This window comes from Pinus tabuliformis, chromosome 2_2 (genome assembly GCF_031772625.1).
Source record: "Pinus tabuliformis cultivar Carrire ecotype Pingquan chromosome 2_2, CPIR1, whole genome shotgun sequence".
In the NCBI taxonomy this organism is placed as follows: domain Eukaryota; kingdom Viridiplantae; phylum Streptophyta; class Pinopsida; order Pinales; family Pinaceae; genus Pinus; species Pinus tabuliformis.
Genome location: NC_142300.1, coordinates 1,102,657,125 through 1,102,684,678, shown reverse-complemented (window position 1 = coordinate 1,102,684,678; position 27,554 = coordinate 1,102,657,125). Strand labels below are relative to the sequence as shown.

General features: G+C 38.5%; 1 protein-coding gene across 3 annotated transcripts in view; it reads right to left on the bottom strand.

Moving 5' to 3' along the window:
* Positions 1 to 27,554, bottom strand: part of LOC149197234 (phosphomevalonate kinase, peroxisomal-like) — a 304,989-nt gene that overhangs the window by 183,125 nt on the left and 94,310 nt on the right. For all 3 annotated transcript variants that reach the window (XM_089405783.1, XM_089405784.1, XM_089405782.1), the window contains one exon: positions 27,413 to 27,513. In XM_089405783.1, coding sequence (XP_089261909.1) covers positions 27,413 to 27,513 — 101 coding nt within the window. The remainder of the gene's footprint in view (positions 1 to 27,412; positions 27,514 to 27,554) is intronic.

The window sequence follows — 27,554 nt, the reverse complement described above, 5'->3', positions numbered from 1 at the left end:
TTCTATAGCCCTTAGTATTTTCACCATAGCCCACAAAGATTCCTTTCTTTCCAGATGCACCCAATTTATTCCTTTTCTCTTTCGGCACATGAAATTTACAGGGCTTCCAAAAATTCTAAAATGAGATACGTCAGGTTTCTTACCGGTGAACATTTCTTCAGGAGTCTTGGAACCCAATGCTTGATGAGGGCATCGGTTTTGTACATATACGGTGGTGTTTGCAGCTTCGGCCCATAGAAACTTCGGAAGTCTTTGATCATGGACAGCTTCCACAATCGTACGGTTCTTCCTTTCCGCCACACCATTCTGTTCAGGAGTATATGGTGTAGTAGTCTCCCTCTTAATGCCAGCCTCTTTACAAAAGTCATGAAACTCATTAGATTCATATTCAGTTCCATTATCAGTCCTTAAGATCTTGATCTTCTTTTCGGTTTGATTCTCAATCAAGGCTTGAGATGTGTCACAAGACATGACACCTAACGGACTTCTTCTGACCTGATATAATGAATCAACTCGAAACCCAAGAGTGAAGGCATCTTTAACATTATTTTTCCATACACATACCTTGCGATCGCTGAAGGTCACCTTGTAGCCTTTGTCTTCCATTGCCAAGATGGACACCAGGTTCTTTTTGAGGTTAGGTACATATAATACATCTTGTAAGTGGATCGTATTACCTTGATTCAATTTAAGAGAGACATTGCCTACACCTTTCACGGGATATTTCATATTATCTCCAAGGACAATTTCCAGGTTAGTTTCTTTCTCTATCAAATTATGGAGAACTTCTTTGTAACTAGTAAAGTGTCTTGAGGCACCACTATTAATGAGCCAAATTCCCATTAAGTCCGAAGGAGCAGAGGTAGATAGAGCAGCTGGTAGATAATATTCATCCTGCTTAGTTTCAACAATGTTAGATTCATACTTGGAATTTCTAGCCTTCTTGAATGATTGTCCTCTTCCTTGACTTCCAGCACTCCTTTTACCTCTGCTATAAGATTTGTCATTCCTTTGATTGCCATGAGAGGGATTTTGATCATCGTCCTGGTGTGAGTCCTTTCTATCAAGGCACTACCTTGCATAGTGACCTGCTTTATCGCAAATGTAACATTGTCCTTTTCTTCCACCCTTAGGTCCAGCTTTCTTTTTTATTTAGTCCCAGAATTATTTCTCTTCTTAGCATGAGAAGAAAAGGCAGCAGGAGGACCTTTAAGCATGGGCATTTCTTGCTCTTCTACCCTTGATTCTTCTTGAATGCATCTAGCCATTAATTCCTCGAAACCAGGAATTACATTATTGTTCAGAAGAGTAGTCCTGAACACGTACCATTCTGATGGTAATCCTCCAAGAGTCGTGAGTGCCATTTCCCTATCAGTAATAGTCTCCCCAATAGATAGGAGATCATTCCTGATCTCGGTGATTCTTAAGAAGTATGCTTGCATACTCTCATCTTTGCGCTTCTTAATTCCTTCAGCTTATTTCTAAGAAACAGAACTTGATTTGCATCATTAACTTTAAATAAACTCACTAGTCTATCGTAGATTTCCTTGGAGGTTTTCATATCGGAGATGTAGGCCACCAAGCGCTTGTCGATAGAGTCCCGGATGATCTTCTTTGTTTTGACTTCGCCAGTTTTCCATTTGTTCCTCGCAGTAGCTGGTGCATTTGATGGAGGCTCAACAATATTGCCTCTCACATGGTTCAACACTCCTTGATCTTCTAAGGTTAGATCAATAGATATCTTCCATCCGTGATAGTCAGCTTTCTCACGAAGCTTGTCTTCGGCAAGGAAGACTGTTGAGGACCCCATAGTTATTTTAGGATAGCCTTGCTAATCTTTTCTCCGGTGATTGCTCTTGCTCTTGCTCGGGCTTTGTCTTCACCTCAGCTCCGATACCATGTTAAGTTATGGTATGTTCTATGCTTATAGCAGTTTACTTATCTTTCTTATTATTATCCACAGATTAGCAATCACATGTACATAAAGTAAAGTGCAGATAGAACATTAAACGATCAACAGAAAACAAGCCAAGACAAGAGACACAAGATGTGGCGGCTAGCCAAGGACAAACCCCAATATGGGGAAACCCTTTGATCAAATCTTCTTTTATCTTCAATAATTCAGCAAAGAGAAATAGTACAAAAATCTGATTTATATCAGCAGTAGCAAACCCTAGATTAGCAGCATCAGCATTAGCGGCTTCATCATCAAAACTAGGGCAGTCGATATCTCGCAAACCGACCGTCAGATCGGCTTGATTCCTTCACCAAAAAATGCAACCTTCAGAGGAGGTCCAGATGGACCTATAGCACAGTTCTGAGGAGGGGATCTTCTGGTCAACGCTGGTCAAGCTTTGGTTCTGCAGTTGCAGCACTAATTTTTGCGTCCTTCCTTCCCCCTGTGTGAGAGAGTCACCTACTGCGCAAAAGAGAAGAGATTCTTTACTACGCTAGAGAAAGAGAGATGTGATGAGTTGAGTGAGTCCAAATGAGGAAAGTCCTCCTATATTTATACACATCTGATGATAATTGAATAGATGCGACTGTTGGGCTTCTGAGCCTACATGAGTTGTTGGTAGGCTTGATAGTTATTCCATAATCAAAATAAATTCATATCTCCATAAATACTTATCGGAATCGAATGATATTTAGATCAATCCTACACCTCTCGACAAGAGGAGTCTAATAAAAATATTATCAGCCATGAATAAGATGACCCACATGGAGTTTGGCCCTAGTTGCCAATTTTAACAACTCGGCAAGGCATTGACTCGTCTACTCGTATAAGACTCAGGAATGACCCTTATAAGACTCGTCAAAATACAAAAACAAACTTAAAATGTGGTAAATTTTAAGCACAAAAAAGAAACTAATGACAATTCCAATCCTTATAAATTATAAGAACCACAATATATGCAATAATTCATAACATCATCTCATATCTATAAAAGTACAACATAACATATTCAATTTTTGTAAGCAAAACATTTACATATTGAATAAGAAAAGAACTCATGATTCCATAATTAAAATAAAAAATGTCAGCAAGTTCAAAATTCAAATACATGTCATAAATGATAAATGATTGTCTCATAACAATCTTGAGTCTTATCACTCATGGATGACCACACCTAAAATAAGCCCTTGTGGAGCTAGTGATAACATCAGAAGGCTGAAGCAAATGTGAGGCAGGTGTATTTGGAGTCGCCATTTGAGATGGCAAACTAGAGAGATCCTCATTCTCTTCATCAAGCCAACTCAAATCAGGGATCTCCTCCTACACAACCCAATCAGACTGTAAATCAATAGTATCCAACAAAATTGGATCTGTATCCTTTAGTTGCACTTGTTTTGTGAGCATTCGAAGGTTGTAGTAGATGAAAACCAACTCCAACCTCTCATGCTCCAACTTGTTTCTCTTTTTGCTATGGATGTGCTCAAACACTAACCAATTGTGCTCACAAGAAGAAGCACTGCAAGGTTGACTCAGAACTCTGATGGCAAATTCTTGTAATTGTGGTGCCTCAGTGCCACAATCTATCCACCAATGAGCTGTAAAAAATTAACAACAAAGATTATCAGTTTGCAATGCCAAACACATAAAAGAGAACTAGCAAAATTACAAGCTAAGTTCTAACAATTTGCACTTACAAGGCATTTTCTTGTCCTTGAGATGTTGGCTTGAGCTGAATCCAAACATGCCAGATGCTTCCTTGTACATATCTCGTTGTAAGTTGATTTTGTCCTGAATATCTACATCCGGGAACATCTTCTCAATGCATATCATGACACCTCTCATCACCTCGGGATCTCTTTGAATGTTAGACCCCTCATTATAGAATAAGCTCAGATTGAGATAGGCTCCTATAGCATGCAATGGTGAATGTAGTTGCCTGTCCCACCTGGAGTCAATAATTTGCCATATAGGGATATATTTAGATTCATTTCCCTTATAAAAAGTCTTGATGGCCTCTTTGGCGCTGTCCATGCCCTCATAAATATATCCCATTGTAGGTTTCTCTCCATCCATCAATCTCAAGACTTTTGTAAGGGGCTCAGTGAAGCTGATAATCTTAGTCACTTTGTCCCACAAACTATCAGCAAAGACAGATGTTTTCACAGACATTGCTTTCGGTTTTGTGCTATCTTTCCAGAATACCCATTGTTGGCTACAAAACATTCTTCTCAAAGCTTGGTACTCATAGAAAAGGCTTTGGAGGGAAAGAAAGTTTGTAGCAAACCGTGTGACAGTTGGGCGACTAAGCTCACCCTGTGTGAATTCCCTCATAAGGTTCAACACCCAAGCATGATTATAAATATACTTGGTAATATGCTTGCATTCTTGCACAATGTCTTGCACCCACTCCAACTTCCCAATGTCCTCTAGCATCAAGTCTATGCAATGGGCAGCGCATGGAGTCCAAAAAATGGTGGGATATTTGGCACAAAGCAACCTTCCAGCTGCCACATAATTTGTTGCATTGTCTGTGATTACTTGGACAACATTTGCAACCCCAACTTCCTCCACCACATCAACGAACAATGAAAAAATCAAATGTGCATCTTTTACATTTGTAGATGCATCAATGGATTTTAGGAACATGGTTCCTTTAGGGCAAGCTACAACAAAATTTATTATTGTTCTACCCCTCTGATCTGTCCACCCATCAGACATAAGTGTACAACCTGTAAATTTCCATGAGCTTTTAATGCTCTCCAATTGTTCCTTGACACACTCAAGCTCCTCATCTAGCTCTTCCCCCTAAGTGCATTATAAGTTGGGGCTCTCTATCCAGGGCCAGTACATGCAATGGCATCCACCATGGGCTGATAAAAATAAGACTTTGCATAGTTGAATGAAAGATTCTTATGGTACCAAAACCTCCTCACTGCCATATCTGCCTCCTTCCTCTTCTTATCATTGAAACTGTCCAAGGTTGGTTGAGATCCTGGAGTTGTACGAGGACTGAAGAAAGAAGAGGTTATACTCTTGTTTGCCATAGCAATTGAAGAGGAGTTACCAATACTTGGACTTTGAAACTGTGTTTCACTCTGAGATGAAGATCTACCTATCCCAACAATCTCATCCTTCCTTCTTGCCCTCTTAGAACTTGCTTCTTTAATGGATTCCAAAGCAGCGACCATTTCAGTAGTGACTTCATCAGGGCAACTTTGACAACATCCCACACCATGCCCAAGAATTCTGGCTAGGTGGTATTTCAACTTGTTTATGCCTGCATGCATTGTGGCATTGCAATAATTGCACTTGATATTGTGGTCAATGGTCATTACCGGGAATGATTCGTTGACCATGTTCCCATGCCAAATCACGAGACTGCCTGAAACCCTTTGATGGCATGGTAACAAAATCTGGAAGAAAAATAAATAAGTTTAATTTTTTTGGGCTTTAAATTTTTTTTTTTTGGTTTTGAATTTTTTTTTAATTTGCAAATTTTTTTGGTTGTGGCTGAAAATCTCACCCACGGGGATTCCCAATCAAAAAAATAATTGTAAACATAAAAAAAATAAATAAATAAATACATGGAAAACATTCTAACTAGGTTCATGAAGCCTACCTGAAGCTTATTCTAATCCGATGAAGCCTCCTTTAGCCTCCTCCAACAGTTCCTTCACGCTTCTTTAGCTTCACTCTCAAGTTTCAAAACTCACACAAATTAGCCAAACACTCAAATGAGAAGTGAATGAGAAATAGAAGGGAGAGAGGTGCTTATAAAGGTTTTTTTTCCCTCCAATTTCCCTTTTCCTCCACCTCATTTCCAAAAAAGAAAAATAAAAAAATCGAATTTTTGGACAGTTTGGGGGTTTTGCTGCCCGAAGGGTCTTATAGGGGTCCGATGAGAGTCTTATAGGCTACCCACGGGTTTAATGCGAGTAGCCGGGTCTTGTACAAAACCCGCCGAGTAAGGGTAAAGAAAGCAAGTTTAATGAGGGTCACCCATCCTCCCTTCTGACCCATTCTTACCCGCGAGTAACCGCGGGTTTAATAAGAGTGGTGCTTCACTGTTAAATACAACAATACCACCCTATTCTAGCCTATGTTATGAACTTTCGTTCTTACAAGTGCACTCATGCAATGAAATATTTAGTCTAATCCTTTTGGATACGGATGATAATGTTTGAGACAATCAATATGGCTCACCAATTAAATATCCCAAATACCTGGAAAATAAAGAAATCTATTTAGGATAAAAATACATGTATATTGAATAAATGTATGAAAATCGATATGCTAATAGTACAATGAGGGCCCCATTGTAAATACCTAGGTTGGGTGCCCTTTCATTAAAAGTCATGTCCTTTAGTTGAGGTGTGTCCTTTCATTAGGATGTGTCTCTTCACTAATTATTATTATTATTATTATTACATTGCCTTCCCTTTTGAAAATGTTTTGTCCTCGAAGCATATTTATGGAAGAGCTTGGTGTCTTTTTTCTTGGTTCATAATGTCTTTGCATCATTTTTTGCTCTTGAAGCTGGCACAGTTTATGATATGAGATGATATGAACCTCCAAGTAATCAGCAAAATTGTCGAACTGTTAAAGGATCTGACCAACCTAATGCAATCTTTTGTGAACATTACACTTACAGGATTTCCAAGATGAATTGTTATCATGCAATTTAATGACATTGGTATCAATATTCATTAGAAGATAGTTTAATTGCTTTTGTCCTCAATGATGTTGATACATTGATTGGTTAAGATACCGGCTCCTGTAATTGGGATGTTGATAAGATGTCGTTTTCGACTTCCCCTTATCATCTTTGTACTGTTTTCTTGACTTACTCTTGGGGTCTTCTTTTCTTCATGCATTGATGTTGCATTGTTAATTGTTAAACTTCTATTAGTAAGTAACTCAAAATTTCCATTGTTTGTAATGCAACTTCCAAAAGCGTCTTTACTTCAACTAGGTTGGGATCTTCTGAGTCATGATATTAACTGGATTTGTAGTTGTTCCCTTCTCTTCAATTTGGATTTCTTTATCTAGGGACCTTGACGTTTCCTTCTGGATGAGTGGTTCTAGCTTGTTTTCTAATGACTTCTTATCATGCTTAAGCTTCCTAATCTATGTGATCAAGTTTTGACTATGATTTTTGAGGTGAGAAATTTTTTCGTTTCTATCTACGCTAGCTTTGTCCATTTTTTTCTGCATCTCTGATATTGGCATTTGATTTTCTTGAATGATCACCTTTAATATATCATTAAACTCTTTTGAAGAAGCCATTGTGGACTCTGACTTCACGGTAATGTCGTGAGATATCATCTTCTTCTTCTTATAGGAAAATGTCAAAAATATTTTCTCCTCGTTTAAGATTAAGTTACCTAGTTTTCCAAACCAAGTTAACCAAAGGATTATGTCAATCTCTTCTTTATACAGAGCTGTAACACTGAAGTAAAATATATATCCATAATCATCAAATGTCACTTGTAAGTCCTTAGTTTCATTTTGTCTCTTGCAAAAACCATTTTACTTTTCAATTATATTTGGTTGTACTCCAACTTCCAAAAATGTTTTCACTTCAACTAGGTTGTCTTCTTCTTGAGTAATGATATTAACTAGATCTGTATATGTTCCCTCTTCAACTTGGATTTCTTTTGTCTAGGGACCTTGATGTTTCCTTCTGAATGAGTGGTTCTAGGTTGTTTTCTTGTGACTTCTTATCATGCTTAAGCTTCCTAATCTATGTGATCAAGTTTTGACTATGATTCCTGACATGAGAAAAAATTTCACTTCTATCTGTGATAGCTTTGTCAATTTCTTTTTGCATCTTCGATATTGACATTTGATTTCTTGAATGATCACCTTTAATATATCTTTAAATTCTTTTGACGAAGGTACTGTGGAATGTGACTTCATTGTAATGTTATGAAATATCATCTTCTTCTTCTTATAAGAAAATGTCATATATTTTCTCCATGTTTAAAATTAAGTTACCCAGTTTTCCAAGACCGCTTAACCCAAGGATCATGTCAATCTCTTCTTTATACATAGTTGTTACATTGAATTAAAATATATTATTCATAATCATCAATTGTCACTTGCAAGTCCTTAGTTTTATTGTCTCTTGCAAAAATTATTTTCCTTTTCAATTATATTTGGCTCTGGAATTGAAAATTGATTTGCCACACTGATATTAATGTAATTTTTGTTATAATTCATGTTGATAACCATGTTAATATCTTTTCCTTGAAGATTGCCCTTTAGTGTAAATAATTTGCAACATGAAATTGCACAACCTTTATAAACCAATGTTTCTTCATTTTCATAATCTTGATTGGGGATTAAACAACAAATAACTTTCCATAATTCCCTTTATAAACTTTTTAATTACAATTAAATAACCCCTTTAATAACTTTTGAATTGATAATCTCACTTTGCTTCTAAAGTACCTTTTTCCTTTCTTTGTAAAAGAACTTGGATTTTAAAAAGGTATTTTTCTATAAAATATATAAAAAATAAGTTATATTTGTATTAATTTCCTACCCGTATGTAACTAATCTCTTATATTTTAACCAATCAATTGATTTATATGTGAATTTTTTTAATTCATGACGATGTACTATCATGTGGCAGTTTGATGATAAATATAATATGAAGGTGTACAGTCGTGGCCTTCAGATCAGTGCGTTTGAAAAATGATCTTGGCGCACTTATGTGAGATGTATCATAATTGTCTTCATGACAAAAAATTTCAACAGCTACAGGGTTCGATTAGCAAGCACAACCCCTCAATCACCACAGCAATCACTGTTGGTCTTTGAATTTTGCAGCGGATAATTCTTCCATGAACAAAATTTGAAAGGGGCCCACAGCGTGATTTTCGTCAAAGACGAGCACAAAGACACTGCCCAAATTCAATATCGCCATAAAGCCAAGGGTTTTGTTGCTAATGGCAACAAATTTGACCAAATGTCTAGTTACCAAAATCCAGGATTATACTAGGTGCTGATACCACATGCGACAACCATTCGACAATATAGGATATGACGAAAGAGTATTCCCTTGGCTTCGGAAGCTCATCCAACAGCAATTAGAATCTCTGATTGATGATTTGAGTATTTTGTTATATTTAAACAAGTGCTTTAATTTTATAGCCCAAATGACAGCAACAACAATGTTATGTTGCTTTCTTGGAGGTTCGTCCTTGTTTTTTCCAACACATAGATTTTATCTTTAGTGTTTGAGAAATTGGTAGAATTTGCAATCACAACTGATAATTTTGACAACAATTAATGACTTAACCCACGGCACAATCTGCACCTCGGAACCAGAGAAACTCCATAACATTTTAGTGTGGCTAAAAGCCTTATCAAACAAGGTCTAAGAAAAAATACGGTCAATGGCCAAAATTAGAAAACATGGCTCTAATATCAAATGTGACAACCAATATGGTTCACCAATTAAAAGTTCAAAATACTTGGGAAATAAAAAAATCCATTTAGAATAAAAATAAATATATATTGAATAAATGTATGAGAATTGATAGGTTGATAACACAATTAGGGCCATATTATAAATACCTAGGCAGGGTTCCTTTTCATTAAAATTCATGTCCCTTAGTTGAGACGTGTCCTTTCATTAGGATGCATCCTTTCACTAATTATTATTATTATTATTATTATTATTATACACTTATATTTATTACAATGTTTGGAGTAGAATGGATTTACAGAAAATTGAGTCAGCTTTTGGTGATTCTATGTAGTTGTGTCTTAATCCTATAGAGCAAAGAAATTGAAGTGCAAAAATAAATGTTGTAGAGCCTATACCCTTGAATAGACTGGGTTGCAAGTAGGGAGTAGAATTTAGTGGCCTCCTCCCAAATTTCTTTAAGAAGCACCCAAGCAAGCTAGATGTAAATAGATACTCTTTATCAACCTCTTGAAAATGGTAGCAATCTTCTCTTATGTTACTTTTGAGGAGTGGCAAGAAAATTCATGGAAAACTCAGAATGTTGATCAAGTTGCTTCTTATAGTAAGGTGCATTACTACCATGTGAATTTGACGCAAAAGAAAAAAACATTATAGGATTAAGGAAACTCCAAAACCAAAACTTACATGGCATTCTGTCTCATATTTAGAAAGTATTAAATTTCCTAATACCAAGTCACCGACCCTCACACAACAAATTTATTCCCAACAATTTCTTTATTTTACCAAATAAATTCTGAATTGTTGGAAAATAAAATAACTGGTATATTTAACTCTAGAAAATTAAATATGCAGCAGAAATGAAACAAAGAGATTAATCACACATTACAACAGATAAACATGAACAACAATGGTTTCGACCCATAGAGAATTTACAAAGAAAAATACAACGACTAAAACCAGCAACCCGCCCTCACTAGAATAATTCAGCCAACTAGAATCTAGTCACTGAAGAAATTCATCCTGGAGAAAATCAGCCCACCTCTCACTAGTAAATCGGCCCCTGCACCTTCCCCTCACTCATCCTCTGTGCATTTACAAATCAGCCCTGGTCAATCGGCCTCCCCAACAATTGTGCCTCCCTTTAAATTCAGCAATTCGACATCTCCGATCCCGAGCATGTCGGCCTCCTGAAACACTCCCGAAATTATCCCTATATTCTCCTTCCTTGTTAATTTGGCAGCTCGGGGACCAATTCCCTCCTTTGGACATCTTCCTCATCAAGGAAGACCTCTACTAGCCCTTTGGAAGAATTTAATTTGGTTAAGGAAAAATATATTTTAATATGAAAACCCACATGTGCACAAAAGGACAGGTTGGCCCAAAAGAGAAATTGGACACCCATGGATGGCTATAAATACAAGTCAAGTGACCCTCATTTGGAGATCATCAATCATTCTTCTTTCTTTGGTTTGGCTTGCACAGGCTTGAGGTTGGTTCGCGGAAGTTTGTTGGTACAAGTCCGAAATTGCAAGGTTTGAAGCTCGCATGTGTGGATTAGAGTTTTGGTAAGAATCGGCACATCTCACTCTCTGTGCGGCTAGAAACTAGGGTTTCATTTGACAGTTGACAGTAGATTTCGTGTTGACTGCAGATGTTGACAGTTGAACATTGACTTCTGAATCGGGATATTGATTATTAGTATTGTTGGGTTCATCTCTTGGATGTTGTTTAGTTGATTTTGTTGGATATTTTTGTGGTTGAAAATATGGATCATTGTACTTTCTCTTTGATGAACATTTTATGACAATCTAATAAGAAGAATTTGAAAGGGTTTCCCCCTTGTGGCGTTTTGCCCTAGTCTCCGTGTTGATTTGGGGTAGCATCGAATGTGCTCTAGCCACAAAAATTGGTGGAGAGGCTAAGGCACATGAAATCTCCAATACTCAGAAAGGGTTTGGGTAGATTCTAAACAGTTTGGGAGATATTAAAATAATTAATATTTTTAATGAAGTCCCTAAGTATAAACATAGGGAAAATAAATATTAATGTGAATTAATATAAAACTGTGTTAGAAGGGTCCAAAAGTCATGGATCAAGCCAAATCTAATCTTAGCCATTGATTAGGGACTTAATCTCGTCCGTTGATTTGTCGACGAGAAAAGTATAAGAGGAGGCATGCGAGTCACTTGGAGAATATACTGAGGGAGACCAGTCAGTTCAATTTCTTGAGCGGGGTTAGTTGAGAAATTTAACCAGTGATCTGGTGAGCAATCAGGAGGCAGCAAGTATGGAGCAGTGAGGCGAGATCAGCCACTGAAGATCAGCGTTGAGGCAGGAGAGGCAGATGCAGAGGCAGCAGAAGACTGCGCAGTCACTAGCTGGGCTTGCGTGGGTGACACAGAGAGGCCCAAGGCTAACGCAGTCAAGCAGGGCTGACGCAAAGGGTTTGAGAGCCACGCAGAGGTCAGCCGAGTTGACGCTGGGATTGGGAGAAGTGCTGGAGAATTATTTCTCTCTGTGGGTAAGCTAGTTTGGCACCCTGTTGTACTGAAGAATTGTTGAATAATAAAATCCTCCCTTGCTGCACTGGTTTTCCCACATTGGGTTTTTCCAAGGACTGTTGTCCAAAATATCTGTGTCAATGTGTTAATGCTTGTGCATATGTTTGTTTCTGTATTACGGTGTGATATCTGCAACAGTATTTATTTTAATGTTTATTGAAGTAATTTCATAAATAACTTATTGTGGAATAAGTAGGAAAAATAAATCAGTTGCTGCAGTGATAGAATTTTCACATGGTAACACAGCGAGTAATCAGAGACGAAAAGGGAAAATCAGTTATGGGTCGAGACCACAATGCAGAGGCATCCACGTCAAGGGACTCACATAGATTTTCAGAAGATTGCACAAGAGAAAGAGATTTCGATTTCTCTATGTTGGCTTCCAGGCTGGAAGAAGAAGTGGCGTGTACGACTAGTGCTGCATTATCAGAAGTATGGTATATTGGCAGTGGAGCTTTGTGGCATATGACAGGAATCAGGGAGTGTTTCTCAGAATATCAAGAAGAGAAGATGAACTTTCAGATCACCATGGAGAACAAGGCAAAGTGTACTCCAGTAGGGAAGGGTACCATAGTTTTTCAAACAGAACTGGGAGAACAGTTTTGTGCTACAAATGTGCTTCATGTACCAAGATTGGGGATGAACTTACTTTTCATGTCGCAACTACAAGGCAAGGGATATGACGTTTACTTCATCAAGGAGAAGGTATACGTCAAACACCCGAGCTAGAAAAAGAAAGTGCAGATCGGGATCAAAAGTAATCCGCTGTATAGATTGCAACTAGAATCACCAATGGCACTAATAGGCAGTCATGGAGACAAGGACTTGAACAAACTATGGCACAGAAGAATGAGTCACTTGCACCATGGAGCTCTGAGAATTCTCAGGAGCACTGTAACAGGAGTTGTGGATCTGAGTACGGAACGAGATGATGTATGCAGGGGATGTGCTCTAGGAAAGTATGCCAAGGGAGCATTTCCTAGGAGCAAACACAGGGCCAAGAGTGTACTAGGATTGATACACTTTGATGTTTGTGGACCTATGTCCGTCAAAGCTCTCAGTGGTGTCGAGTATTTCCTTACCTTCATTTATGACCACTCGAGGAAAACTTGGATTTATTTTCTGAAAACCAAGGATGAGGTTTTCTGTCGATTCAAGGAGTTCAAGGCTCTGGTGGAGAATCTGACTGGGAAGAAAATAAAAGTTTTGCGCTCAGATAATGGTGGAGAATATGTCGATAAGGACTTCACTGATTTTTGCACTAAGGAGGGCATCAGAAGAGAGTGGACAACTCCATATAATCCGGAGCAGAATGGGGTAGCAAAAAGAAAGAACAGGACTATTGTAGAAGCAACTAGGGCCATGATGTATGATCAGGATATGCCAAAATTCCTGTGGGCAGAAGCATGCAACACAACAGTCTATGTTCAGAACAAGACTCCTCATCGGGCAATGGGCAAGATTACTCCAGAGAATGTCTTCACAAGGAAGACACCTGAAGTCAGTCATTTCAGGATATTTGGGAGTCTAGCATATTGCCACATACCCAAAGAAAAAAGGAAGAAGTTGGATCAAACTGCAGAAAAGGGATATCAAGTAGGATATAGTGAGAACACTAAGGCATACAGAATCTATCTTCCAGGGAGCAGGAAGGTAGTAGTACGACAAGATGTAAAGTTAATGGAGGATAGGGCTTTCAGAAGATCTCGCAAGATGCCTTCCGAGGAGCAGTCGAAAGAGGAGTCGTTGGTTAAGCCTCTTCAACCAACAGAAGTAAAGAATTCTTCCTCAGGACAAGAAGATTCTCAGGATGAGGAGGAGCGAACAGAAGCACCTACTGGCAGAGGAAGAACTAGAAAGGAACTTCGTCAAATTCTGCGAGATGCAGAGGACTTCATCGATGCGCCAAGAAACAATAAGAGGGAGCGAAAACAGCTAGATAGATATCAGGCATTAGTAGCTCAGGATGGAGAGCCTGTTGGTTTCAAGGAGGCAGCTCAACATCAAGTTTGGCTAGATGCAATGGTAGAGGAATAGAACTCCATAATGGTAAACGATGTTTGGGAGGTGGTGCCAAGACCTCAAGACAGATCAGTGGTAGGTTCAAGATGGATCTACAAGATCAAATACGCTGCAAACAGTAGTGTTGAGAAATACAAGGCCAGGTTTGTGGCTAAAGGGTTTGCTCAAAAAGAAGGGATTGACTGTGAGGAGACCTTCGCCCCGGTCGCCAGGTATACATCTATTAGGACCGTGATATCTCTTGCAGCCCAGATGTGATGGGAGATCCATCAAATGGATGTCAAAACGGCATTTCTGAACGGGGTAATAGAAGAGGAGGTATACATTGAACAACCAGAGGGCTTTGAAACTCATGAGAATAAATCTCATGTATGCAGATTGAAGAAAGCCTTATATGGGCTGAAACCTATGTCACATGGTTCGAGTTCGAATTCAAGTTCGACAACGATTAAGTTCGATTCGAATTTGAATTTTCCAATCAGGTTCGAATGAGGTTCGGCATTAGGTTCAACTATACATATTTTTCAGTATATATATATATATTTATATATATATATATATATATATATCTATATATGACCCCGGTCTAATGGAGCAGGAATAACCTTGTATAATGGACGTTGCAAAGATTGAAGGATTAGACATTCTCGGCATATCTGTTTTGGCATACAAATCTACCTAGACATATCACAATTGCACAACTAGTGATCTCGACATACCTGTGAGGATCTCAGCTGAATGGAGTAGCAAAGATCTAGGACAAAGGCACATTGTTAATGGATCTCGCATAGCAGTCTTGGCATCAAGGCCTCGGTGATACTCCTGTAGAAGTCTAGACTCTAGACAAAGAACAGCAGTGATAGAACCTCTCTCTCGGCCTAATAAGATTGATGTTAGACGTTGTCTCAATCACATATATATATATATATATATATATATATATATATATATATATACTACAATTGTGGCACAATAACAAAGCCGCAGAAATGATCATTCTCAGAGGATACAATCCCTGCATAACAAAGAGCCACAGTAACCATTACAGTCTCGGAATAAATGAGACAGTAAGGACCTTAGTATAGTGAGGAATAGTATCTCATCTCGGTGGATCTATTTCTTAACAGTCAATGTATATATATATGTAATGGAAAGATCTTCGGATCCCTCACTATCTTTACATGATCTCACTGTCTCGGTGTAAGAAAGATCACAATGATCCTGCAATCATGGAATACACTCTCGCATGATCACAGTCAACATGATGGTCTAGAGTACAGTGATGAAGGTAGGATAAAACAGCTATCATGGCTGTCATAATGAAGTTCTCAGTGCATCATTAAAAAAATTGAACCTTAAAAAATTCGTTAAAATTCGCCTTCAGGTTCGTTCGAGTTCGTTGAGGTTCGTTTAGGTTCGAGTTCGTTCAAGTTCGACTTGAGGTTCGAATTTCAGGTTCGGCGAACCTGAACGAATTTCAAATTTTTTCAGGTTCGCCGAATTTCGAACCTAAACCTTCAGGTTCCTCGAACCCTGTGACATAGGCTGAAACAAGCACCGAGAGCATGGTATGGTCGAACAAATGGCTACTTGCAAAAGATGGGGTTTGTCAAGAGTGACGTGGATCCAAATCTCTACTATCTGGTTGTAGAGAATGAGCCGCTAATCTTAGTATTATATGTGGATGATCTCTTTTTGACAGGATCATCCAGACTCATTGGGGATTGCAAGAAGAATCTAGCCACAGAATTTGATATGAAGGATTTGGGACAAATGCACTACTTCCTAGGGTTGGAAGTTTGGCAGCAGAAGGGAGAAATCTTCCTTGGGCAAGGGAGGTATGCTATAGAAACCTGAAAAGATTCAGGATGGGAGGATTGTAGACCTATGGCTACGCCAATGATCACCAACTAGAAGAAGATTGATGCATCAGAAGACAAAGATGTCGATCCCACCCTATACAAGCAGCTCATTGGGTCCAAGTCAACGTCAATATATCCATGTAGCCTCAAATTCCTAGCAATTTATCTCAGTCCATAGTTGATTGTGCCATGAAGATATCTCAATAGATTCTTAGCAGTAATCCAATGTATGTGATGAGGCTCGACCATAAATTGATTAAATGTATTCACAGCGAAGCATATGTCAGGACAGGAGTTTACCAAGAACATCAAGGCCCCCACAAGTTGTCTATATTTGGAAGAGTTTGCCAATTCGGGCCCAACAACACTTCCACATAACTTCTTGAATTTGAGTTCCATCAAAGTAAACACAGACTTGAAATTCACCATCCCACATCTCTCGAGCAGCTTCACAATGTATTTTCCTTGAGAAAGGAAAATTTCACCTGGCTTTAGCCAGACCTAGGTCCTTCACCTCGAACTTGGAAGACAACTCACTCTTTCATTGATGAATGAGAGGGTTTGCAGCTGTCAGAAAGAGACCATCCCTATAAAGGACCAAAATGAGAGGCATGTCATTTTCAACCTTAGAGTATAGGTTAGGATCAGCGTCGCTCCTTGTAAATCCCAACATCATAAGATAGCTATCAATCCTCTCATACCAAGCCCTAGGGGCTTTCTTCAACCCATAGAGGGATTTCTACAACCTACACACGTGTGTCCTTCGATCTTGTACTTCGAATCCCTCAAGTTGTTCTACGTAGACTTCCTCCTTAAGCGAGCCATGTAAGAAAGTAGTCTTAACATCCATCTCGTGTAGGCTCCATCCTTGAGAGGCAACGAGAGCATAATGGATCAAATTGTGGTATATCGGGCAACCAGTGCAAATATCTCGTCATAGTCCACTCCTTCCTTTTGAGAGAAGCCTCAAGCAACGAACCTAGCTTTATATTTTTCAGCACTCCCATCAGCTCCATGTTTGATTTTGTAAAGCCATTTAGAAGTAACCACAAACTTGTCCTTGGGTCTAGGAACCATGTCCCAGACATCATTCTTCATGATAGATTCATATTCCTCATTCATCGCATCCTTCCAGACTTGGTGCTTTATGGCTTCTTCGAACGTACATGGCTCAAATTGAACAATAGTACTCATAGCAACTAAGTACCCTTGATACCTGTTTGGCTTCTTGCTTTCACGGAAAGTCCCTCTTGGAGCAATATGTCTCTCAACATCTTCGAGAGTATCTTTGAGCCACAACGGTCTTTTCCTTGAGGTAGAGGGATCACTAGGTGGGGGATCAATGGGATCCATCAGGCCTTCAACATCAGGCATAGGTTCATCTGAAGGAGGTTCATCCTGATTCTCCGGAGCATCATTATTATTGTCCTTCCATGGAATGGGGAGATCTCAGGGCTTCCCAAGCGCAGTATCTTCATCGAAGGTGACATCATGGCTAACTTCCACATCTCTTTGTCCAAGCACATAGATTCTATATGTCTTTGAATTTTCACTACAGCCCACAAATATACCTTTCTTCCCAGATGCTTCCAACTTGTTTCTTTTCTCTTTAGGCACATGAAAATACATGGGACAACCAAATATTCTAAAATGAGACATCACGTATCTTACCAGTGAAAACTTCTTCGGGTGTCTTGAAATCTAGTGCTTGATGCAAGCTCTTATTTTGAACATACACAGCAGTGTTGGCAGCTTCTCCCCATAAGAACTTCGGTAGACTTTGATCATGGAGCATGGCACAGGTGGCTTCCATGATTGTTCGATTCTTCCTTTCAGCAATGCCATTTTTCTCAGGAGTGTATGGAACAGTTGTCTCCCTCTTAATGCTAGCCTCTCTGCAAAAGTCATTGAATTCATTTGATTCATATTCAGTTCCATTGTCGGTTCTCAATATCTTGATCTTCTTCCTTGTTTGATTTTCCACCAAGGCTTTGAAAGAACAGAATCATTTGAACACTTCGTCCTTCTTCTTCAAGAAGTAGATCCATGTTTTGCGAGAGAATTCATCCACAAAAATTGCATAGTATAAGTAACCTCCCAATGATGTTACGGACAACATAACAAATAGGTCAAAATGGACCAATTGAAGAATATTGGAAGTTTGACTTTCACTTGAAGGGAATGGTCCCCTTGTAAGTTTCCCAGCTGCACAACCCTAACAAACTCCTTCATGGTTCATGTTGAACTCGAGCATACCTGTGACCATCTTCCTTACCCCAGGTAAGGCTTTGTAATGAAGGTGACCAAATCTTCAATGCCATAATTCAAATTGAAGAAAGGTATCGCAAGTCAAGGCTCTTAAAGACCTTCAACCCTAAATCCAAGTGTAAAATCATATTTAGGGTTTCTTTGCCAAATATGTTCCTTTCCATCAATGAATGCTACCTTTAAGCCCTTATCTTCCATCGTAGAAATAGACACCAGGTTCTTCTTTAAATCGGGCACATACAACATTTCTTGGAGATGAATGGTTTTACCTTGATTCAAGTGAAGAGTGACAGTGCCTATTCCTTTCACGAGATAGGTGGCATTATCTCCAAGTATGATTTCCAAGTTAGTTTTCTTTTCAACCAAATTTGAGAGGGCCTCTTTGTACCCAGTGAAGTGTTGATTTGGGGTAGCATCAGATGTGCTCTAGCCACGAAAATTGGTGGAGAGGCTAAAGCACATGAGATCTCCAATACCCAAAAATGGTTTGGGAAGATTCTAAACAGTTTGGGAGATATTAAAATAATTAATATTTTTAATGGAGTCCCTAAGTCTAAAATTAGGGAAAATAAAATATTAATGTGAATTAATATAAAACTGTGTTAGAAGGGTCCAAAAGTCATGGATCAAGCCAGAGTTAATCTTAGTCATTGATTAGGGACTTAATCTCGGCCGTTGATTTGTCAACGAGAAAAGTATAAGAGGAGGCTTGAGGGTCACTTGGAGAACACACTGAGGGAGACCAAACAGTTCAATTTCTGGAACGGGGTTAGCTGAGAAATTCGAACTAGTGGTCTGGTGAGCAGTCAGGAGACAGCAAGTACAGAATAGAGAGACGGTATGAGGCACTGGAGACCAGCACTGAGGCAGGAGAGGCAAACGCAGAGGCCGCAGGAGACTACGCAGTCACTAGAGGGCTTGCTTGGGTGATGCAGAGAGGCCCAGGGTTGACGCAGTCAAGCAGGGCCTGACGTAGAGTGTCTAGGAGCCACGCAGAGGTTAGCCAAGCTGACGCTGGGACTGGAAGAAGTGTTGGAGAATTTTTCTCTCTGTGGGTAAGCCAGTTTGGCACCCTATTGTACAGAATAATTATTGAATAATAAAATCCTCCCTTGCTGCACCAGAATTTATTTTAATGTTTATTGAAGGAATTTCATAAATAACTTATTGAAGAATAAGTAGGAAAAGTAAATCAGCTGTTGTAGTGATAGAATTTTCACATGAAGTGTCTTGATGCTCCACTATCAATCAACCAATGATCCAAAGTATCTAGAGGAGAGGCGGTAGATAAAGCGGAAATAAGATAAATTTCTTTTTGTTTTCCTAAAACATTACTTTCCTCATACCTAGAATTTCTTGTCCTTGTGGGAGGTCGACCATTTCCATCTCGAGCTGTGGGAGCATTCATTTTTCCTTTGTTGTTGAACATGTTGCTCCTTTGATTTCCATTTCCTTTTTAGTTGTTATGATTGTTGTTGTCATCATCCCTTGGAGTATCCTTCTTGAGAGTACACTCTATAGCATAATGGCCAAACTTGTTGCAATTGTAGCACTTTCCTTTTCTTCCTTCTTTGAATCCCTACTTCAATCCTTCACCTTGTCTCTTTGGACCAACATTGTTCTTCCTTTTAGCATAAGTGGAGAAAGCACTAGGTTCATTTCCATTTGAAGGCTTGGTTCTCTCCATCATCCTCATCTCTTCTTGAGTGCATCTAGCCAATAATTCATCGAAACTAGGAATCCTATCATTGTTGAGAATGGTGGTGTTAAACACATCCCATGCTCTTGTAAGACCTCTGAGAGCGATGAGAGTGAGCTCCCTGTCAGCAACAACTTCTCCAATAGATAGAAGGTCATTCTTGATTTCTGTAATCCTCATGAAGTAGGATTGGATAGACTCCCCTTTGTCCATCTTGATATCCTTCAACTTGTTTTTGAGAAAGAGGATTTGATTTGCATTGTTCACTTTGAACATCCCAACCAGCTTATCATACATCTCCTTAGATGTTTCTAAATCAAAAATATAAGCAACCAAATGCTTTTGAATAGAGTCTATAATGATTATTTTAGCTTTGACCTCACCTTTCTTGTATTTCGTCTTCACAGCAGCAGGTGCATTCGAAGGAGGCTCCACCACTCTTCCCTTCACATAGTCCATGGCATCATGCTCTTCCAAAGTCAAGTCCAAAGTCATCTTCCATGCATGATAGTCAGATTTGTCCTTGAGTTTATCCTTGGATTTGAAGTAAGATGTAAAAGCCATTGAAGCTAGATCAAATAGAGCTCTCTTAGTGATTGATTTTCTCTCTCTTGCTTGGGCTTTGTCTTACATGTGTTGTGATACCATATTAATTTTAGTTAACAATGGTATGTTCTATGCTTAGCACAATTACTTCAATGTTCCTTTAGCAGCCCAATGACAACTTCCAAATTAAATTTCCAATAGCAATCACATTAACCATTAATCACATTGACAGTAAAAGTATATAGAACATAAAACAATATGCAGAAGACAAGCCAAGACAAGAGAACACCATATTTGGCGAATGTCAGGGAAAAACCACAAGATGGGGAAAACCCTTTGATCAAATCTTCTTATTATTATATCAAATGTTCAGCAGAGATAGAGAGTACAAAAGTCAAATTGACTTGCCAAATTCAAAGTCAAAATAGCCCTATTAAAACCTGCAGTCAAATCATCCCTAACCAGAAAGTCAAATATGGTGAAAGCAACAATAGGATGTCCTCAAAATAGCTCGCTCGGTCTTCCCCAATCAAACTTGGCATGATCAAGAGGTCAAAGTCAGCCCAAAATAGTGACAAATTCAACGGTCAAATTTGGTCAACCTGCTATCCTGAAATCTATGGTCAACCTGCAATTGGTCTCCGGTCAAAGTGCTCAGATTACCTCAGTTCTTGTGCCAAAAAATGTGGCCTGCCCAAATAGATAATCTCCCAAAATATCGAAGTCAAACTCTCCTTGGAAGGTCAAAGTGAACATTGGTCAAACTGCAGAATTTCTAAGATTTTTGGCCCTGCAATTTAGCTCTAAAATTTGTCCTCCTTGATCCACACGTGTGAGAGAGACAAAATGCCCAATGTTGTACATACCAATGAGAGAAGGAGATAGAATGTGTGAGTGATGAAGATGCCAAATGAGGAGAAAGCTCACTTGTATTTATACAAGTCGTTGAGGGTGAAGTGATATATCCATTGGGCTTTCTGAGCCTACGTGATGATATGGCCGACCTTGACAATTTGCACATGTGTGGGCATTAAATTCAAAATCACTCTTCTGCTTGTCCAAATGAGATGATCTTTATATCAATTTTGGTCCTCTCGAAAAGAGGAATTTAATGAAATCATCATCCTCATTAAATGAGTTGTCCCAAGGTGGAATTTGGCCCTAGTTGCCAATTTTAACAGAGAGCTAGTACAGGAAGAGAAGAGTTGGTGCTGGAAAAGGAAAGGAAGTAGTTGAGGAAAGTCTTTGAAAGTTTTCAAAGTAGCAATATGCAAGTACTACAGCTGTAAATGTCAAATAAGTGTTACAAGCCGCAAAACTATATGACTACTACAAGGTACGTGAAGTATATTGTTTCAGTGTTATGATTTAGCCGCAAGATTGGATGGCAAGTTAAGCCCTAAGGTATGTTGAGAATATTACCTTCATAAATGACTCATGCATGCATATGAAAGTATGTTTGATTTCTGGTACATATGATATATTGTTGCTCTTGATATTTGGAAAGCATCTTACATTTTGGACATGGTGGATTTCCTGATCTCATAAAGAAGGCTAGATACATTGATCTTGATATGTGATAACTTGATACTAATGTTAATGCTTGTGATAAGCATGGTAACCCTAACGATGAAAGTGTGATAATGACGTTGATACTAAGGATCTTCTTGTTAGGATTTGATAAGCTTTGTAAAATTGGATGACTTGACTTGATGGTTGAATAATATGACAAAGAAGTGATGTTGTGATTATAATTCTTGTAGTATGAAGATACACTTGTCTATTGCTCTAATTATATGACACTAACCTTTGATACATATTTGATGACATGTCCATATGTGACAATGAAGCAGTTGATGATGATTTGTTATGACTATAATGAATATATGTTTTAGAACCTAATATAGTTTGCCTCTATGATCTAACAGTTTTGTTGATGCATAACAGTGTTATGATAGACAGGTTAATGACTTGATTAATGTTGACAGAAGTGGCTTCCATACAGAGAAAGAAACTCTCCATACGATTCCAACACCTATTATTATTTGCAGAAAAATGAATAGAAGAAACTTGAATATTGAAGGAAGGATTTTGGGTATGAATAATGATTTGATTTTGTTGAAAATGTTTTGGCAAGTTCTGATATGAGCAAAGAAGGTTTCTCCTAGTTCAAGCCCCAACTGTCAGGAGAAAGGCTTAAGAGGGCAGTTATAGACCTGCCAACCACACGGAAGAGGACCTATGGGTATGGTTGAGCCTGTAGGATACAAAAATTGAAATCTAATGCATGAAATCAGGAATGCATCAGGAGTATGTCAGACCTACAAACATGAAGCATATAATAGAGAGTTCTATAAGCAGGGAAGTTTAAGGAACATTGAGATCTACATAATGTTTGACTTGTTGCAGGGATCAAAATGAAGGTTGTTTAATAGCAAGACCTCTCTAGAAAAATGTGAAGTGACCTATCGTTTGGAATCTACTCTTACCTATGTTGGAGGGTTGAAATCTAGAGAATCATCACTAATAGAATCTTAAGAAGAATTTCATAATTGGCATGATTATTGTCTTATGCAGAGATCGTTATGTTGCAAAGGATGTGAATGTCTTAACTCATCTTGTGTTTGCAGAAGTCTGTAGTATGCATATCAATATGTTATTTGTCCTAATCTTATCATTGAAGCTAGTATATGACAGTATTTGGTAAAAGTTGCAAGGGTTTGACAAAGATTTGACTTATTGGCTTGACTTAATATAGATAAGCACGTGTTGGAATTTTGACATGATGATTGACAATTCATAGATATGTTTTGGCTTATACAGTGATAACAAGCTAGTACTTTGATCAGATTTTGCAATGGTGATTTGCCTTGATGTGGCATGACAATATGGGCATAGTAACTCTCATTTATTACTATTGGTATTCAGTAATGATTATGTATTGGCATCATTGGTATTGGCACATTGGTTGAACTATAAACAGTTGTGATTCAGTATGCAGTGATCTCACAATGAATGGATGAAACTTATATGACTTATCCTTGGTGTATGCATTTACATCTAAGGACAAAAATGATTCATATTATGATCATGAGGATGGCTTTATAAATTTTGGCTTGATATTGCTTGGTAAATGATAGTTGTTGACATTACAATAGATAAGGTTGTAACCGGATATTTTGGTGTGAGCTTTACCTAGCACCTGGTCTGAAGAGTTTGATAATGATATTAGCAGGAACTTTTATGGCCTTGATTTAACATTTAAGGCTTGATTGGTTAATTTGATTGCACAGTATTGATTTGTTTGAGGCTGAGGATATTGGTTAGTATTATGTTCAGATAAAGCATTGTATGTTTGAAGCAAACTTCCCCAACCTGGTATGTTCGCATTGACAGTTACCTAGTAAAGCCTGGAAGATGTGTCAATCTGAACCCCTACTTCAAAGTGGACCAAGGTATTCCTTTGATTTTGGTTTTATATGTTGACGATCTATTCTTGTCAGGTCACGAGACTCTGATGATAAAAGTAAGAGGGAGTTGGCCTCCGAGATCAAGATTGAAGACCTTGGCATGATGCACTTCTTTCTGGGTTTAGAAGTTTGGAAAAGGAAAAGAAGTTGTAAAGTTATTTGGCATGATGGAATGCAAATCGTTGGACACCCCAATGGAATTGAATGTCAAGAAGAAATATTGTTGAACCTGACTTGGCAACCAACAACTAATTGAAGCATTGATGTTCCTTGTGAACACCCATTTAGATATATGTTTTGCAGAGAACAACCTGAGTCAATTCATGATTGAGCCACTTCATACACATTGTGTTGCCGCCAAGCACATTTGCATGGGATGATCAATCTTGGTCTGAGATATACTTCCAGAGATGTATGACTGCATGGATACATTAATGTTGACTAGGTTGGATTGACAAGAAGAGCACATTTGGGTGTCGTTTTAACTTGAGATCTGTCACGATATTTTGGAAGAGATAAAAGTTCAATGCTTTAAGCACGATTGAGGTTGAGTACATTGTTGCTAGCATGGCTAACCATGGGACAGTTTGGTTGAGAAATATCTTAGGAGAGTTGTTTGAAGAAACTCTAAACACAATAGTGATACATTTTAGAGTGGGATCTGATTGGCAAAAAATCTCCTATATTACTGGGACTGAGATATCTTCATGCATTGAGACAGTCGTGCTATATGAGACAATCTTAGGCTTGTGGTTGCTACCTCCATGAGAGGGAGAAAGGAAGAATAAGGTATCCTTTTATGTCATGTATTTGTTCTAACATAATATTTAATTTGATGTCCTACATGAACAGGAAAACAGGGCACTGCTACTCTTGGTAATGCATGAAGCAATATGATTGAACTTTTCAGTGAACATTTTAAGCAAGTATCGGATATGAGCATGTTGATATGTTTTTAATCTACAAAAAGCAGGGTTGATCGAGGACACTGAGCTAGCTCTTTCCCCGTCTCTGAGATCCTAGGGTGGGGGATAGAGTTGGTGGGCTCCTAGGGATGAAGGACCTTTGACCAATAGGGTGTATAGAAATTTGGGATCTCCCCTAGTCAGAGTATGCCCCAGTTAGCATCCTGCCCACTTTGTCGGATAACCTCCCCATTTAGCCAATGGGATGAGGGACTTTGGATAGAGTGTGATCCCTACCCCTTGCAGTAGGTAGATCTTGCCCAAGTTGGTTAATGCATGTGTTATACCATCTGACTCTCAAGGGTCAAGATGGGAAGATCAGGGACAATAAGGTAGAGTGTGATCTTTACCTCTGGTAAGTTGATCTCACCTATTGTCAAGGAGTTTGAGATAGAGTGTGATCCCTACGCATTGGGGTAGGTCTAATCTCGCACATTGTCTTTGGAGATAGGGTGGTAGCCGGATGCTCCCCTATATGAGATGACTTTGGGGTGAGGGTGTCCCATAGGAGCTTTCCCACAATCATAGACATGAGGTGAGAGTGTCCCATAGGACCCTTCTCATTGCCAATGGATTCCAGGTTGAGATGGGCTTCCCGATGTGGTTTCAGGTTGAGCAGGGCTCCCTGATCTTGTTTCGAATTGAGCTAGGATCTCCGATATTGATGTGGGTTGAGTTGGAACTCCCCAATGGATAGAGGGAGGTAGCTTGGGCTCCCCTCCGATGTCAAATTCTTCTTCTTTTAGATTCGAGAGTGTCCAGCATATGAGCAAAGACAAGAAGAGATAAGCAGAGATGTGCTGAGATGAGCAGAGACGACATTTGAAGATGTCAAGATACTTGTGATGGGAGAGATGTTGCAGTCGATAATTTTTGCCTCGCTGAGAAAGAGTGTTAATTTCACAGCTCAGAGACAAATTCCTCCTTTGGACAATCTTCCCCATCAAGGAAGACCCCAACTAGCCCTTTGGAAGAATTTAATTTGGTTTAAAATATATTTTAATATGGAAATCCATATGTATACAAAAAGACAAGTCATCCCAAAAGAGAAACTAGACACCCTTGGGTGGCTATAAATACAAGTCAAGTGACCCTCATTTGGAGATCATCAATCATTCTTCTTTCTTTGGTTTGGCTCATACAAGTCTAAGGTTGGTTTGCGGAAGATGGTTCATACAGGTCCGAAGCTCGCACGTGTGCATTAGGGTTTTGTCTACAACTACAGGGATGCTACAGAAAAATTTTGGTTACAGTTACTCACATGTAGCCTATTCGTGCAACTAGAACGTTTCAGTCGCACGCACATCTCACTCTCTGTGCGACCGGAAACTAGGGTTTCAAAATTGATTCAACAATTGATCACAAATTTCGTCAGTTGACCGCAGATGTTGACATTTGACCACTAACTTCTGAATTAGGGTTTTGATTATTAGTATTGCTTGGTTCATCTCTTGGATGTTGTTTAGTTGATTTTGCTGGATATTTTTGCGGTTAATATATGGATCATTGTACTCTCTATTTGCTGAACATGTTATGACAATCTAATAAGAAGAAGAATTTGAAAGGGTTTTCCCCCTTGTGGGGTTTTTCTCTGGTCTCCGACCAAACCTAAAGTCTCTATGTGTGAATGTTTTTCTTCTATTGTTCCTCTATGTTTCGCTACATTGATGATGATATTGTTATTTCTATATAATTGCACATGTTGTTAATGATGTTATGATGCTATGGAGTGAATTAAACATGTAAATGATGAAATGCAATTATCTAAAACAAAGAATAATATAGCCCTAAGGAAAATTAACACTCCTCAATCGAATTGAGCCTCCCACTCCAGAGAATTCACTTTCTCCTTCTTGAGAAAATAGTTTTCCCAAAAATGTTGTAGTTGCCTCTCTTCTTTGTCTGTCTTCACCTCTCCCTTAGGCTTTCATTTATAATCTTCATTAAGCCTAAATCCCTAACACTAATCTCCCCTTCTAGAAAATCTAGGAGATCAATCATTGAGATTCTTTCTAAGTCTCTTATAGTTTTGTTATTTATACTTGGAAAATGACTTATAGTTCACAATAATTGACTTTAATTATAGTATTTTTCCTAAGTTAGATTTAGGAAAGAAGACATAAATACCTAAAGAGGCAATAAATCATCTCCTACATGCCAAGACATCAAGCCTATGCAGAAGACCTTCTGAAGCTACCACTAGCTTCAACAGAAAGTTCTGAGTATAGCTGATGAAGCAAAAGTAAAACACAAGGAACTCCAAAAAGTAATGTTTTGCTAACTGCCAACAAAGCGTATAACAACAATGAAACATACAATATCATGCATCTAGAAAGGGAGCAACTGGGTGGTCATATGAAAAGAGATCAACTAAACATATCATTCATGAATCTTCTGACTACATTTATAGACTCACTTCATGAGTACCTTATATAGGTACAAGGCATTATTTATTACTGCTCATCTACCAAACAAGCTGCTACTGCAATTTTGACCTTGGAAACAGGATATTTCTCCAGAAGGATATTTCAATTATAACACCTCATCCCACATTGTCTACAGTAGAAACTTTTCTTTCTCATGTGCACAAAAAGCAAGCCACATTTATAAGAACTAATGGGAACCTTGATGAAGCAACATTTTGCAGGCTAAGAGTTTTCAGAGATAGCTTGTAGATGGCCTCCTTTGAAAGCTGAGGCGATGTTAATTTCACATCTGTCCATAGCTGCAAGAAAAAAAAATGAATTTCAGACTTAAAATAAGTCA